The sequence below is a fragment of the Pundamilia nyererei genome, unplaced genomic scaffold, assembly GCF_000239375.1.
Source record: "Pundamilia nyererei isolate P.nyererei 1_Seehausen unplaced genomic scaffold, PunNye1.0 scaffold00087, whole genome shotgun sequence".
NCBI lineage: Eukaryota > Metazoa > Chordata > Actinopteri > Cichliformes > Cichlidae > Pundamilia > Pundamilia nyererei.
The window spans coordinates 1,069,239-1,084,328 of NW_005187488.1; the positions used below are offsets into that span (position 1 = coordinate 1,069,239).

At 43.4% G+C, this 15,090-nt stretch overlaps 1 protein-coding gene across 1 annotated transcript; it reads right to left on the reverse strand.

Moving 5' to 3' along the window:
- Positions 1-1,341: 1,341 nt before the first annotated feature.
- On the reverse strand, positions 1,342-14,126 carry ankha (ANKH inorganic pyrophosphate transport regulator a). The gene is made up of 12 exons (XM_005738850.1): positions 13,471-14,126; positions 12,239-12,455; positions 11,913-12,031; positions 11,682-11,765; positions 11,425-11,595; positions 11,198-11,332; positions 10,520-10,612; positions 10,340-10,432; positions 5,356-5,485; positions 5,120-5,243; positions 4,829-4,928; positions 1,342-2,756 (listed from the first exon to the last, which is right to left on the reverse strand). The coding sequence occupies exons 1-12, from the start codon at positions 13,564-13,566 to the stop codon at positions 2,628-2,630; spliced, it is 1,491 nt and encodes a 496-aa protein (XP_005738907.1). The 5' UTR covers positions 13,567-14,126; the 3' UTR covers positions 1,342-2,627.
- Positions 14,127-15,090: the final 964 nt, after the last annotated feature.

Here is a 15,090-nt window from a genome sequence, read left to right on the forward strand (position 1 = left end):
GTTTTCATCCCATTTAAGAGTTTTCTTTTTTCTAATCTTGGCTCTGCATGAGGTCAGTGAGGGAGAGGATATCTCTAATATGGTCATCTCACAAGCTCCACCCACAAGTTTGCAAGGGGCAGCCAATTAGAATAAAGTTGTGTTAAACAGGATGAGGATGAGTTTAAAAGCATCTTAAACTGGGTCTTTATGCAGCTCATCCTCTGTGCGAAACAAGCCATCTCTTTAAGACTTGCATATTTTAATTCTTCACCCTCGGATACCTTCTTCTGGTCACCCTTGTTTCTCTTTCCCGAACTGGTGTCTGACCTGCTTCCAGAACAAAATGACTGGCTACGCATCAGGTCTAGGTATACCCTTGGAAAAACCTGGAAATTACTCCAGATAGATGTGTAGATAGCCACATCTATATACTGAATTGTCAACCCTGATGATCTAGGGTACTGGGGGAGGTTGTCAGAGTAAAAGCCCACTTTCTTCTGATTGGTTGCCCCTCGCCTGACATCTGAACCTGGTGCTTGTGAGCACCGCTTCCTTCGCTTGCCAGCGTTTTTATTTTGTTAATACCAAATTCAGATGTTGAAAAGAACAAAAACATTAGTTTGTAATCACAAAAGTTTTGCAAGATTGGTCAAATTTGTCAACAGAGCCCGCACGATGAGACTTGCACAGATTTATGAAAACAGTGTATGTATTTTAATAGATGTTTTAAACTTATTAAATCTCACCCCTGACACAAATGTCATATAATGAATTAAAAAAAACTAAGCTGAAAGAGTCCAAAATCCACTATAAATTCAGTTCCCTTTAGCTTTCAAAGCCAAAAATAAAACAATACAGGCCTAAAAAAGATTCTGCCGTAACCAAACTTGTAACCAGTAAATTACATTATCTCAGATCCATTCATGCACGCTCTCTGACGGAGTATAATGCAGATTTAACAATGGTTACCTGCTTATTGTGGGAGAGAACAGTAGGTTTAACTTTCACTCACTGGTTGTGTGAAACTGCTTTCATATTTCTGTTAGCAGGCATTCATGTGGGGAAAAAGGCTGAAACGTCAGCTTAGTTTGAAAAATTTTGTTCTCTGAAAATACTGACGGCAATCTAGTGAAACTTTACTCTGGTCACTGAAAACGGAGCTCTGAAGTTTTATTCTGCTACTGAATAAAAACATTTTCCATCGACAAGTTAAAATTTCAGGTCAATTATCTCAAAATATAGATATTTGAATCAAAATCTTTCCTGGGAATTATTGTTCAAATGTGTTTCTGTGGCAGAAATGAGCTTCCATACAACAGTCTGTTTGGCTTTCCTGAAGGAATAAACACAAGATTAAAATTTATTTCACAACCAAACTGGCATTTTTAATTAAAACCCTCCAAACTTGCAGAGTAGTGGGAATATTTTACAAAACCAAATTTTCTGACCACATAACATGGACTTGTTTACACATTTAACAAGTGAAAGGCTGCTGGTTTGATTCCAGCTGAAGACAACCCCAAGGGGATTTGTATCAGGAGGGGCATCTGGTGCAAAACCGTCAATTTAAACTTGTGGAGCGACCCTCCTCCCGAGGAAGCAGCAAAAAGGTTGCTTTTATATGAAAATCCCCTTTATTAAACTTTAGCAACACACAAGAGAAGGAAAAAAAATATAATTTTTGAAGTTATTAAACCCTCATTGATTACTTGTACATAGCCCAAGCTTCAAATAAGTACAGTGTATCGATACTGTGAGCACCCACCACTGTGTACATGACAGAAATGTATAACATCCACTTCAGGGGGAGAAAAATAAACATGATTTTGCAGTGGTATCTGTTAGACTCAAAGAAACAAGAAGGTAAAGCCAGTTCCAGGTAAGCATGAAGATTATTAATAAAGCAATTTATTTGCCAAATAAGAATGCCTTTACAGTATATACAGTACATATGACAGCCTGAATACCACCAGGAAAATGCTGGGCAAAACAAAAGTTGACTCCCAGACTGCATGGAAAGAGAACAATCATGACTATTTTTTTGGCATTTTGGTTCGTTTTGAAACACGCAGTGATATATAACGAGGGATTCCTGACCCCCCTGGGCAATTAAATATACACGATGCATTACCTATATAAAACAACAATAATCTGTACACCGTTGTATGGAAAATACGATTGCACAACCCAACAAGTCCCACAGTATGTCTATATCTGAATCCAAGCAAGGCCTTGCTGCTTAATCGTCGATTAAAGAACATAAAGAACTCTTTTGGCAACTCCACCACCACTCGACAGACGCTTCCGTTCTCGCCGCTGAGGAGGAAGAGCTCTCCCGTGTCGATTTCCCTTGTTTACCAACACATGAAAATGATTATTACGCCCCGCAGATTATGAGCACTGAAGATCGGAAGACGCTAACGGTATTTACATTGATGGATGAACACGTGGAGGTGCATGGCTTTCTTTACAGTGTGCGCATTAATGGTGAGGTGGTCGAGGTGAAGAAGAAGACCTCAGTTCTGTCGAGGGGACCTCTGAAACCAAAACCATACTCGGGAGGTCCCCTCTCTCCTCCAGCACCGTATGTCCCACATTGAGCTCGGCTTTACCTTCCTCCTCCTCCTCCTCCGCTCCCTCGGATCTCACTCCTGTTCCTCCTCGTCCTCCTCCTGGAGCTCCTCGATGGCATCCATCTGATTCCTGGAGCACACCTCGCTCATGGGGGCCGAGTTCTCGCCCTCCACCACCAGCTCATTGGACATCTCGTTTTTCTGTGGACAAAGCAGACGGGGGAAATGGAAACAAAATCGTTGCTGTGCTGAATCAAATGAGTAAAAATGAAGCCACTGAGTCCAGAGGTTACAAAATCCATCCAGCAGCACCTCTAAAGTCACTAATTAACACCTTACATCTCTGTTTAATCTGGATAAAAACAGTGTAAAAAAGCAGTTTGCAGGTTTGTGCCTGATTATTTCTTGGCTGAGCACAATGATTTCACCATGAAGCTGCCTGGCTCAAACACCAGGAGGGCACAGCGTTTTAGCCAAGAAACACCACGGCCTTCTGGCTATGATCTCAGCCTGTTATGTTATCCAATTAGGTGTTTTTGTGCGGATTAATGAGCTGTAAGGTGTTAATCAGAGAGCTTTAGCCTTACTTGTAGGCAGATTTAGTTTCCTTTAAACAGGGAAAGACCAACTTTCCTTTATGTCTTCATGCAAAGCCAGGCTGACTACTGATTCATATTGAGTAGAAAAATACGATGCACCATTCATGAAACGCAAACATAAATATTCCTTTAAAATAAAAAGCAAAGCTGGAGATTGTTTATTTGCCTAAAATGGAAGAAACGCCATGTTTTCAGATACTTTTTTTTTTTTAATACAACATGAACACGGTGCAGCTTGCTGCTTCAACAGGATGCCGGGAGTAACAAGGTTGTTCATCTGAAACCGGCTGTCCTTACAAATTAACATTTTCCTAAAATAAACAAAGAGAATGTTATATTTCTGACAATCAGAGAGGTGTGGTCACAGAATAGCAAGTACAAGTTTATTAAAGCTGTACCGTTTTCAATTTTACTTTTTTTTTTTTTTTTAAAGACAAACAGAACATTAAAGGTGACATTTTATGATGATGTCAACTTCATAATTTTTTTTTTGTTTTGTTTTTAATTCTAGAATTCTGCTAGAGGAGCTTTGCATAACTTACAGCTCAAAATAATCCTCCATAATAATCATGCTGTTAGTTCGACTTGTCTGTTGTTTTAGCTCCTCCTCCTTTGTGCAAGCTTTCTACTGGTTGGCTGCTCCTTGTAAACAGAAACATTAAACAGTGGCCGGGAGTTCTGTACCTGAGGTGACTGTATTAGACTCGGTCACAAAGGCCTACAAACAGTGACCCTCGGTGACCTTCGTTGCTATGGAAAAAAATTCCCTGACAGGTCACAAATCACAAAGAGTGCTTCTGCACTAAAAACCTCCTTGGACTGCTTTGGTAGTGAAACCATTCACCTTCAAATTAAAAGCTGAGCTTGACCTGCAACCAGTAAACTTTTATTTTGAAAGCGAACTTTGTTTCCAATTTGTATTGGACTTCACAGTTTCAATTTAATTTGTTGCTTTAAATTAAAAAAAAAAATAAAAAATTAATTTATATTTTGAGGAAATGCAATTTTCAAAATTAGAGATAAAATCCAAGCAATCCGATGATCCCTTATGACCAATCAATCATCATCCTGTTAATACTCCGGTTTAACAGGAGGGCAGTGCGTTTGCAGACGTGTTGCTATCTTCCCAACAAACCACGGGCCACTCTGGTGTTTTAGTGACCAAAGCAATGACAAGGAGGATATATATTTTTTTGTGTAGCGCCGTCTTTGCCAGAAGCCACTTGCCAACTGGTCTGGGAATTCAACCTGTGGTTGCTAACTAATCTCTAGGAGTGCAAGACTGAAGCCTGAGGGATGGCCACTGTCACTGACCTCACAGAGATCAGTCTGAAGCCTGAGCTTGTGGTTCACCAACATGTTATTTCAAACTTTGGCCAAGTTTCACGTGAGCATCCACCAGTAATCCAACAGTAATGAGAGAAAGCTAGGAGAAGCATAGCAGGTCCACTTTAAGCCCATGCACAGGGATAAATAAAAATGCCCAAGCCTTCTCCTCGCATGTGTGCTTTGATGGAAGGATAATGACTAAACAGGAAAATTATAATTAGTGAGGCACACGCCGTCTGTTCACAGACCCATAAAGAGCAGAAAAAAAGAAAAGAAAAGAAAGAAAGAAATGCAAAAAGAGGTGTGTACTCATGTTTAGAATGACCTCAGTCCAGGTGTTCTCACCTGTTGTCGATAAACATAGCAGGCTGCTATAGCAACCATTGTGGACTCCCCTATGAAACCAGCGAGGAGGGATCCGACCCCGAGTGTGGCCCCGTGAACCCTGAAACACACACAAAAAAGGAGCAGATCAAGTTTTGAACACCGTGAATTAAACATGGACCGGTGCGGACGTGAATTTGCCCGTCAGGAGTAAAAAGTGAGAAACCGCAGCTACGTATTGCATAACTGTAATCCTGACTCACAGCGCTGACCTCTGTGAACCTCTCAGTGCTCTCTGAAGTGGCAGCTTACCCCATATAAGGCAGCACAACTAGACTGGTGATGAGGACAATGATGCGCAGAACCGAGCTGGGGGCCAGCACAAAGGTCTTTTTCAGGGTCATGAGCCATCCAGTCAAATGAGCCCGAACAGTCACTGCAAACACACAGAAAACAGAAACACTGCCTCACTTGTCCGAACGAAACACCAGTACAAACCACAGCTGGGAGCAAAAATGAAGCTGAAAGAGAAAAAAGGTACGTCTTACCTGGCAGGGGAAAAAAGGAGAAAATCCTGAGTGGGACCACGCACAGCTTAGCGAAACTATCCTCCACTCCAATTACATCAACCAGGATCTTCTCTGACACATGAGGACTCCAAAACACCACAAAGCAAAGCTGTGCAGGAAACGAACAAAGACTAAATTAATTTATCCCCCGCTATGCCTCATTAGATTTCATTAGTTCATTATCTCGAGGGGCTTCGGACCGGACGCGGGCCCCTTTGAAGCTCCTACAAAACAAGCGAGCGAGCGAACGCATGATGGACGGCGTTATTGTTCCTAGAAGGCGTTTCCGAAGCACGTGCAACATTACTATAGCCATCTCAAAGCAATTACCCTGCGAGCGGAGCATTAATAGTGTTAAACAGGACAGCAAACTGATCTGAACATGAATAATACATCGCTTTGTTTCGAATTGTAAAAACAGTTTCTCTGCACGCCGCACTTGGACTTAGATCAGAGGGGCTCTTCTATAAAGAGAGATTAATGAGTGAGGGAGGTATGTTGAGCCTAAAGCTAGAGTATTCAGTGTCACAACACAAGCGCTCTCTTTAATGTGGCAGGTCATCACAGCTAATGCTGAACACATACCGTGGTCTGGGAACAGGTCGTGTGCATTCAGTGATTCGTTCAGCTTAAAGCATGCCTTAAAGGTCATGCAGATTGCAACGTGCAACCGGTTGAGCTGAATCCAAGTCACGCCAGAAGGATGCTGCACAGTGCAGCGAAATGCACTGCACAGTCAAATGAATTCACATGCAGAAAATAAAGATTTTTATGCTCAGTTCCTCCCCTTTTATGTGAGCGTGCTCAGAGCCCGAAACAGGAAGACTGGGTTAACAGAGAAAGCTGATAACAGGTTATCACGCCCGTAGTTATCGCTGACTGGGTTTTTTATGTTTTGTCTAAAAAGTCTGACCTTGTCAAATTTGCTTCATAGCTCATCCCTCTGGAGTTCCCGGAGATGCATTCATGTTTTGACTAACCAACAGCCACTCTCCATTTGTTACCAACTACAAGTACTTGCCGTCCTCCAGCTGTTTTTCGGGATTCCTGAAATGTCTCAACTTGGAACAAAACACTGATGATCTGATCATCTGACAACCAGCATGTAAATAAAATGCACTCGATCACCTGGTGTCGTATTTAATCATCCTCACCTGCTGAGTCTACTCTCAGCCTTATGCAAAGCACCCAGACCTTCCAGGAGTCCTCGCTCACCTCTACTTGCTTTCCTGCTGCTTTGTGTAACTACTTCCTGTCACATGCTGTCACCCTAGCTCTCTCTGAAACCTGAATAAGTAGAGAACAGACTATTAATTCTGCTGGGCATTCCAGCTTCCTCGTACACAAATTTGGCCTTGCTGGGTGAGGCGGTGATCCACACTTTGAAACAGTTGACAAATGGAAAGCAGAATGATATAATCACACACAAGAAATATCTCCAGTAGGGCTCAATCCCCACAGAGTTCACCCACGGGTGAAAACTGTAATCTAATTCAGGGTCATGAGAAGTCCTGATATGAGGTGCCCTCTAAACAGGCTGCCAGATTGTCACAGACCTAACACACCATCTTATCACTCTAAACTAGTCTCAACAGATAAATGTAAAATGCAACACCAGCTGAAAAAACCCCCACCTGTTACTGCTCTAGTTTTCATCGCTCTGTAAACCTGCCTCTAGCTCAGCACCCATCGACCCAGATTCTCTCGTTCAGGTCTCTCTTATGCCATCTAATCTGAAAATGAATGATGACTAATCCCACCGTCACAGAGATGCAGCGAACTCTGGGTTTAAACTCCAGTCCTGTGTGGTGCACTCTGTGGTGGAACCAGAAGTTTACATATTACATTATTAATACTACATAGCCAGGATGTTAAACATGCAGTGCAGCGGATGGCTGTGAAAACTGAAGAAGGAGGGAGGATGACTCTTTTTTTCCCCCTTCTAACTTAGTGAATAAAAAAAAGGTACTCATTGTTACTTCTTCTTACCAAAACTAGTGTTTACTCTTTTTAGGCACTGAAAATTACACCTCCAGATTCAGAAGAATTACACAGTAAATGTTGTGAAATTACACCCCAAGTTGCCGACTGGATTATAAAGTCCTAACTTTTTACACGCGAAAGGCGCTCAGTCTGGAGGCTTTTAAATTAAAGTTATAAGGCAACAATTTTATAATTTAGTTCGGTTCTGTGGTCGATGATAATTGCTCTCAATCGGCAGCATTTGACTCATTTATGGCAAGGAACGAGTAAAAAGTCACTTTTCTGTTCACTGGCATGTTGAATGGAGCCTTTCAGAGTCAGTCATGATATTTGTCCCTACACACCTTCACAAAAATTAAAAACTGTCAAAAGTGCAAGATTGAATTGATTTTCTTGCCCAGTAAAAACACTTCAAATAGTAAAAAAACAACAACACCTGATGTTCCAGCAGTTGTGATCGCTCAAACCTGCCACTAGCTCAGCACCCACCTACCCAGATTCTCCCACTCAGGTCTTTCTCATGCAGGCTAATCTGAAAATGAATGACGACTAATCCCACCATCACTGCAACCAGACCACTTTATTTAAATCACTGTTTATCTATGCATCACTTTAAGCCTGTGGCTCACCATCATGGTGCTTTTCTTTGATTAATGGTCGTTTGGGTTGGAGACATAGTAAGACACAATGCTCTGCAGTATCTTCAACATCGCAGGAAGTTTCAGATTTCTGATCCTCTGAACCAAAGTTTGGGTGAGGATTACTTCTTTTGATGATTTCACCTGGCGTCGCCTCACCAGTTATCATTACTTTAGCTAAAAAATTTTGAGGCGAGCAATTTATCTGGCCCGAGCGAAGCCGCCAATCTCCCCTGACTCAACCGTGGTTACTCTAAACAAGGTGAGACACCCCAGCAAGGTCTGTTTGCATAAGATTTAATTATCCGTTACGTAAGGTTAGTCACTCCCCTCCTCAGATACGCCTCGTCTACCTCCTCCAGTTGTTTTCACTCTGCTGCATTTCCTGCATGCGTAATTAATACAAGTCAGAGCATGAGGGCTTGTTTTCGACACAGCACCTATCTGCCTGTGGTGCTTTGCCGAACACACACCCTCACATAGAGGTTTACAGCTCTGGGATTCCACATCTGGTGTGCCATTCTTCTCCTCCTCTTTCTCCTCCTTAAAAAAGACCCAACCTTTGCCACAAACTTCCTGTTTTTCTTATTCAAGCTGTTAGGACAGCTAACTGAAGAAAAAGCTCATTCTCACTCGTCGCATTAATACCGAACAGAAGGCGAATATGATCAGGAAGAGCGTTTTTGCCGATTTAAAGGCATAACTGTCCAAACATTTAGCAGAGAAACAAAAACAGTGCGCAGCAGCGTGCATAATGACGCAGGAGCACTCATTATTTAGCAGAAAAGCATACCTGCAAGGGGCTTTTGAAATGTGTTAAATGACATGTTTTATGTGAATGCCCATTTTGTGATGCTCTTAAAACTTGGGTGGGACTGGGACAAAAAATAAATAAATATAGGCCCTTAGCCTGCTCACAAATTCCACCCTAATGTGTCTCCCTGCAACCTGAAACCAAGACGGCACAGCGAAGGAAGAGTACATATGAGTCATTAAAAAGTCGATCACTTAGAACCTTAGTACAGAGCAAACAGGGTTAGAGACATGCAAAAGCCATGTTGAACATGTTTGTGCAGAACACTGAACCAGTTTTGTTGGTCATGTTGGTCTGACTGACAGCATCTTTAACCTGTGATGAGGCAAGATTAAAAGTAGGCAAACAAGGCAGGCGGCTGCCAAAAAAAACAAAAACGCAAAGGTTAGTGATGTTTGCACTCTCACATTCAAGATTAGTCTTTGAAAGACAAACATCAGGAAATGCTGCCAAACAGATTTGCATGTTTTCCATGTGTGAAACAGGAATACCTGGCTTGGGCTAGGAGCTTTTTTTTGTCAGATGTCAGATCAGCAAACAGCACCTCACACACTGGAACTCAATACAAGCTATCAGTTAGAAATGTGAGGCAACACGTTTAAGTAATAGTGGGGCTAAATTACAGCAACGCCTGCAGAGCAACTAGGTGCTTTTTTTCGTTTCTGAGCTAAAAACAACAAAAAAGGATGTGTTAAATTGCTTCAACATAATCCGGTATGGTGTGCAAAAATCAAAAGTCACCTTTCTTTTCTTTATATTTTGAGAGGAAAATGAGAAATAGCTGCAACCATTAATTGAAACATGTGCAAACACACGTGGAAATACAGTATATAAGATTCTAATGAACTCTCTTTAGCATACCTTGGTCTTTTCTGAGACCATTTCTGACGAGGCTTTAGTAACCATAGATAGATCGACCGGAGGGTCAGATGTAGATCTTGTGTCAGGTCTTTACTAGACTTTTTTCCCCACATTAGACGACACTTCCTTTGTCCTTCATGTGTCCAATTTTCTCAAATTTTGGCACAACACACCAACACATGCAGAGCTTTCAGCTTATAGCTCTTTGTAAACCTTCCTGTTGGTGGAGAAAAAAAAATTCTGTCTTACTGTGTCATCTTTGCCATTTTTCATATATTTAAGTTAAAGCACCGGAATAAATGATGTTTCGTGAAAAGCTGCTAGTAACAAAATCTAGCATTGGTTGTTTGCCAAGCGGTCTGTTATGTCTAGACACAACAAGTTTGTGGAGTTTGGTGCCTTTTCCTGCTTGACTGATTTATAGCTAAGTGTCAAGTGGCTTAACATTCCTGTGAAAATGGTCAGGTACAAGGACTGGACTGAAAATGATTTTTTTTTTAAAAATAAAAAAAATTGCAGCCAATGTCCAAAAAAAAAAAAAACAAACAGAAAACCTTCTTGCAAAATTACAAGTCTGGCTCCTTGGAAGCAAATTACGATGAAGTGAGGGGTGGCTCAAGACTCTGCACTGTGCCCCCCGCATAAAAAAAAGAAAGAAAGATCTTACCGTGAGTGACAGCGCCAGACAGCAGAATGTAAACTTCTTAATATGCGACTTGGTGACAAGGCTGCCAGCGTTCAGCTTGTTGCTGGGATTATTCTACAAGTGAGAGAAGCTCATTAGTGTACTAGACAAAAAGCAGACTTATTTCTACTGTAAACACTAGCAGGGACAGTCTGAGAATACCTTGTCAAAGGCTGGGTATACTGCTCTCAGTTCAGTCAGCCAACCGTAGGGCATGTGGCCTACCGGGTATGTGGCTGTGAGCACAGCAACGGCCTGGAATGACAAAGACACGACAGCTAGAAGTCATCAGCACATCGGCGCTAGTGCTGAAAATACCACCCGCTCCACACAAGCGGCTAAATTAATGATAGAGGCCTAACAATAGCCGACGCGAGAGGAGCACATGCGTCTCTCACTTTCCCAGCAGCGTTCGGGTTTTGAAAAAGTTTGCGACCGGCCTTGAGCTTGTTATTGTGTCCCGAACAACAATGGGCAGCGAACAGTACAGCCATGGAGGAATGTTTTCACTCAGTGTTATGAAGCCCTCAGTTTCACATGTACATGGTGAATCACCCAAACCACTGGCAGCCAGTGTTGTCAATGATTTCCAGTTCATTCTGGTAAACAGCTTTGTATTGTCTCTAGTAGTTGGGGATCTCTGTAAGCCAGAAAGCTCCAGAGGGAGTTTGTTAGCTTTACATCTGCAGTAACTTGAGGGGGGGGGGGGATTAGACTGCGAAAGTCTCTCTTTACGATCCTGTGAAAGCATCGCAACAATTAGCATAGAATAGCATATGAAGCAGTTTGCAGCAAGTTCGTAATTAAAAGAAATACAATAAACACGAGTGATACGCTCACCTCTGTGGCATCACTGGTGCCCTTGAGGTCACGAGACACAAAGAGGTTGACGATGGGTCGACTGATGCGCTGAGTGGCCAGGATGAGGGCGAGAGGCCACCAGAAACTCAGCATCTTTTTGATGGTGGCGTCGCCCTGCAGGGACAGAGAGAGGAGACGTGCTTGAGACTAGTTTTATTATTACGAAACATGCAAAAAAAAAAAAAAAGTCAGCACATAGCACATACCCCCACGTCAAGCCCGCTGGAGTCCGGGATGTTGTCGTGGATGTTGCAGTAGTAACCCAGCCCGACGATGCTGAAACGAACCAAAGCACCCATATACAGCGAAAGTATCGGGATGAGTAAGGGCTCCACACATTCCAGGTTACTGTGCAGGAGAATGGCCACGAAGACGATCTGCGGGAGAGGAGAGCGATCACGTAACACGCTCACGGGTGAATTAAAGTTTGATTGAAAGCGAACGCGGGTGTGTGTCTCGTCACCTGAGCCACCACGTCAGAGATGGATGCAGAGCCGACGATAACGCTGTACTTGTGCTTCAGAAGGATCCCTGCGTGAATCCATGCCTTCAAACAATAAAGAGAGGTCAGCTCGAGACGCAAAGCGGCATTTTGCCCATTTTTCTGATCGCAGCCGGGCCGTATATTGGTGTGTTGTAGAAAACAAAACAGAGTTGATTAAAACCCGCCTGGTACGTTTAAACCAATGCTTACCATTGCATCCAACAAAGGGAACGCAGCCAGGTACAAGAAGGCCTTCCTTGTCTTGTGCCCCACAGATTCATCCACATGGTGGAGCTTATTAATAATGTAGTATCCTAAATCTGTGTATGCTGCAGGAGAAAAGGGGAAGGGGGCCACAGGTGGGTGAGAAGAGGTTAATGAGAAGATTTCTTCCCACGCTCGATTGTTTTGTGAAAGCTGCAGTAATGAACTCTTTAGGTCTGGCGCGTACAGACACACAAACACCAAAACGTTGCATTTTTAGGATGCGGTTTAAACACTGTCATCAGGCGTTCACAAACAACCCTTAAACACACCTATCAAGATATGCAGGATGAATGCGATGGCCCCGGCCGCCACCATGCAGAACACAGCCTTCCTCCGGTCTCGCTTGCTGTTGACAAACACCAAGCCCACATTCTTAAAGTCGCTCATTGGGCCGGTGAAGAACTTCATCAGGGAGTAGGCCAGACCGTAGCTGGCCAGCATTTCCACTGCATCCTCTTTGACTGTGGCTATGCCCCTGTTGAGGGCCTGGAAAAGATATGGCACGGAGGGAGGGAGGGGAGAGGAGAGGAAGAGGTGAGACAGCACGTGAGGCATGACCAGCCCGCATGAGCGTGACTTGGTCTAACTTTATCTCTAGCCAGACAGCACCACAGCCCTTAACAGTCCTTCAATAAAAAAATAAAAAAAATAAAAAAAAGTAAAACACACAGAGGAATATGTGCCTGTCCTTTACAAGCGATCACGCACAGTCACCCTGAGAAAACACAACTACAGCTGCTTTCTCTTTTTGCAGGACTCTGTGCTATTTACAGAGCCATTACATAAGCTTAATCCTGACATCTCCAAGCCTCTATGTGCGTGTGTGTGTGTGTTTTTAATTCTCACACTATCTGCACAGGCTCTCTGGGGTAAAAAGCAGCCATGAGATCACTCATTTGGCTAAGAAAGGACAGGAAATGTCCAGACAGGAAATATGACAATTAAAGGAAAATGTTGGGTCCGTTCTCTATCATCTGCAAGTGGATCAGATTGACTGATAAATGACAGGAAAGAGGCGTGCTGTTAATAACACTGACAGCTCAGTGCGTTTCACGGCAGCAATGGCGACATTGTTTGTTTTTTTCCAGAATAAAAAAAGGAAGAAGAAAAAAAACATCAGGCCCTTCGTGTGGGTGAGAGATCCGCCTCTTTTGCTAAATAATGTACATAAACCTAATGGATGTCTCGACAGTCACATACACGACACCCCTCACGGCTAAGCTAGCCGCAGTTGAAGCCCCAAACCAGGAGGACTAAACGAGACTCGAAATGACTGGTGTCAGCTCGGGGAAGCGGTCGGTGTTTTCTGGGGCCATTTAAAAAAAAAACGCTAAATAAATAAAAGATGCTAGTTGACACACCGAAGCACTCTCCCCGTCACAGCGGCGGAGTAATAAAACGGCCGTTAGCCGCCGCTAGCGAAGCCAAAGCTGCGGTGCCGTGAGTCTTCCTACCCCCCTCCCCTCCCGTAACCTGAAAACAAGCCAGCCGGAGCCGTTACCTGTTCTCCGAGGTCGATGGCAACATTGGTGATAGCCAAAGGCACCAAAAAGCGGATGAGAGGCCAGTAAGGGCTGAGAGATGGAAACTCCACCATAGTACAAGCCGGGATGACAGAGCGAGGGGCATCTGCCTCGGTCTTGATTGATGAGGAGGAAAAAGCAGAAGATTAGCGGCGAGGAGAGGCAGTCGGAGCACCTGTGTTTCTGCCGTCGGAGGGGGGGTTAAGTGGGGCAGCGGCGGCGGGAGGAGCCGGGGCGCTCCGGTAGCGGCTGCGCTTCACGAGGTTGTGGTGCTGCTGAGAGGATCCGAAGGTCAATGGAAATCTCACACCGGCTCATCTTCCTTGCAAATCGTCATCATCAAGGGGGTGGAGAGGAGAGGGGAGACGCGAGGTGACATCAAACAAAAAAAGGAGGGGACTGGGACGAACCGAGGTGGAGATTCGGATTTTTTTTTTTTTTAATTTTAAAAAGAAGGAGACGCGATAATCCGGAGCAGCTCGGCTGGATTATCAGTTTCCGACAGCGTCGTGTTTGATTTCACTGCGCCTGTGCTGGGGCAGTCCGGCTGCTTTTCGACCCTCCCAGAGGCTGGAACCCACTGCTGCCCGCACGTGGGCCTGGCATCCCAGCCGTGACGTCACCGCCAAGTATAAATCTGGCTTTTTATGACAGCGGAGCACGCGACACACAGGAGAGCTAGCAGCAGGGGGTGGTTCGGTAGAGATGAATAATCAGTTCACAACCGTAAAAGAAAGTAAATCTAACTGGACTCTGGAGGGCAATCACATAGTAAAGCAATCATATACACCTACGCATGTCAGGTGTATCTCCACGAGGAGAGTTTGGTCTCATAAATCCTTCTATGTTGCACATTAAACCTGCTTTGAAGACACTTAGGTTTACGCAGCATAAACGGGTAAACGTACAAAGACATACACTGCCACCTGCTGGACAAAGACATTTTAATGTGCAACTGGATGAACAGGGGTGTACCAACAGCATTCTCATGGGGTGCCACTGGCTCACTGTGTAATACATGGGATGATAATATTAATCGAATATGGTGTTTGCAAACGTAGTCAACATTTGATTCTATTTAATGCACTATCCAGTAGCTAATTAGCAATTTGTTAGTTGTATGATCTGTTGTAGTGTCTAAATATGATTCAAAACAAATAATCACATATAAATTCAATATAATACACTCACTTTCAGAGTGGACCCTTTAGTTACCAAACGTGAGTCCAAGCTTGATCATGTTCAGCAGAATTTTACAGACAAGTTAATGAGCAATTTGTGACAAAACTGATAAGAGGGGAAACATTCCTCTAAACCAGGGGTGTGAAACTTAAGGCTCAGGGACCAGAATAGACTCAGCTAATGGTCCAATCCAGCCCACTGGATCGCTCTGGAAAATGTGAAGAAGAACCCGTCTCGAATGCCAGTCGTACTATACCAAAGTCATTAACTGATTATTTCTTTATAACAACAAAAACTATATATATTCTCTGCTCAGTCTGAACAATGAACTTTCATGAATTTTATCTGTAGTTTTAAATAAAAAATAATCTCTCACTGCAGGATTAAAGCAATAAAAATATGAATGAATCAATATT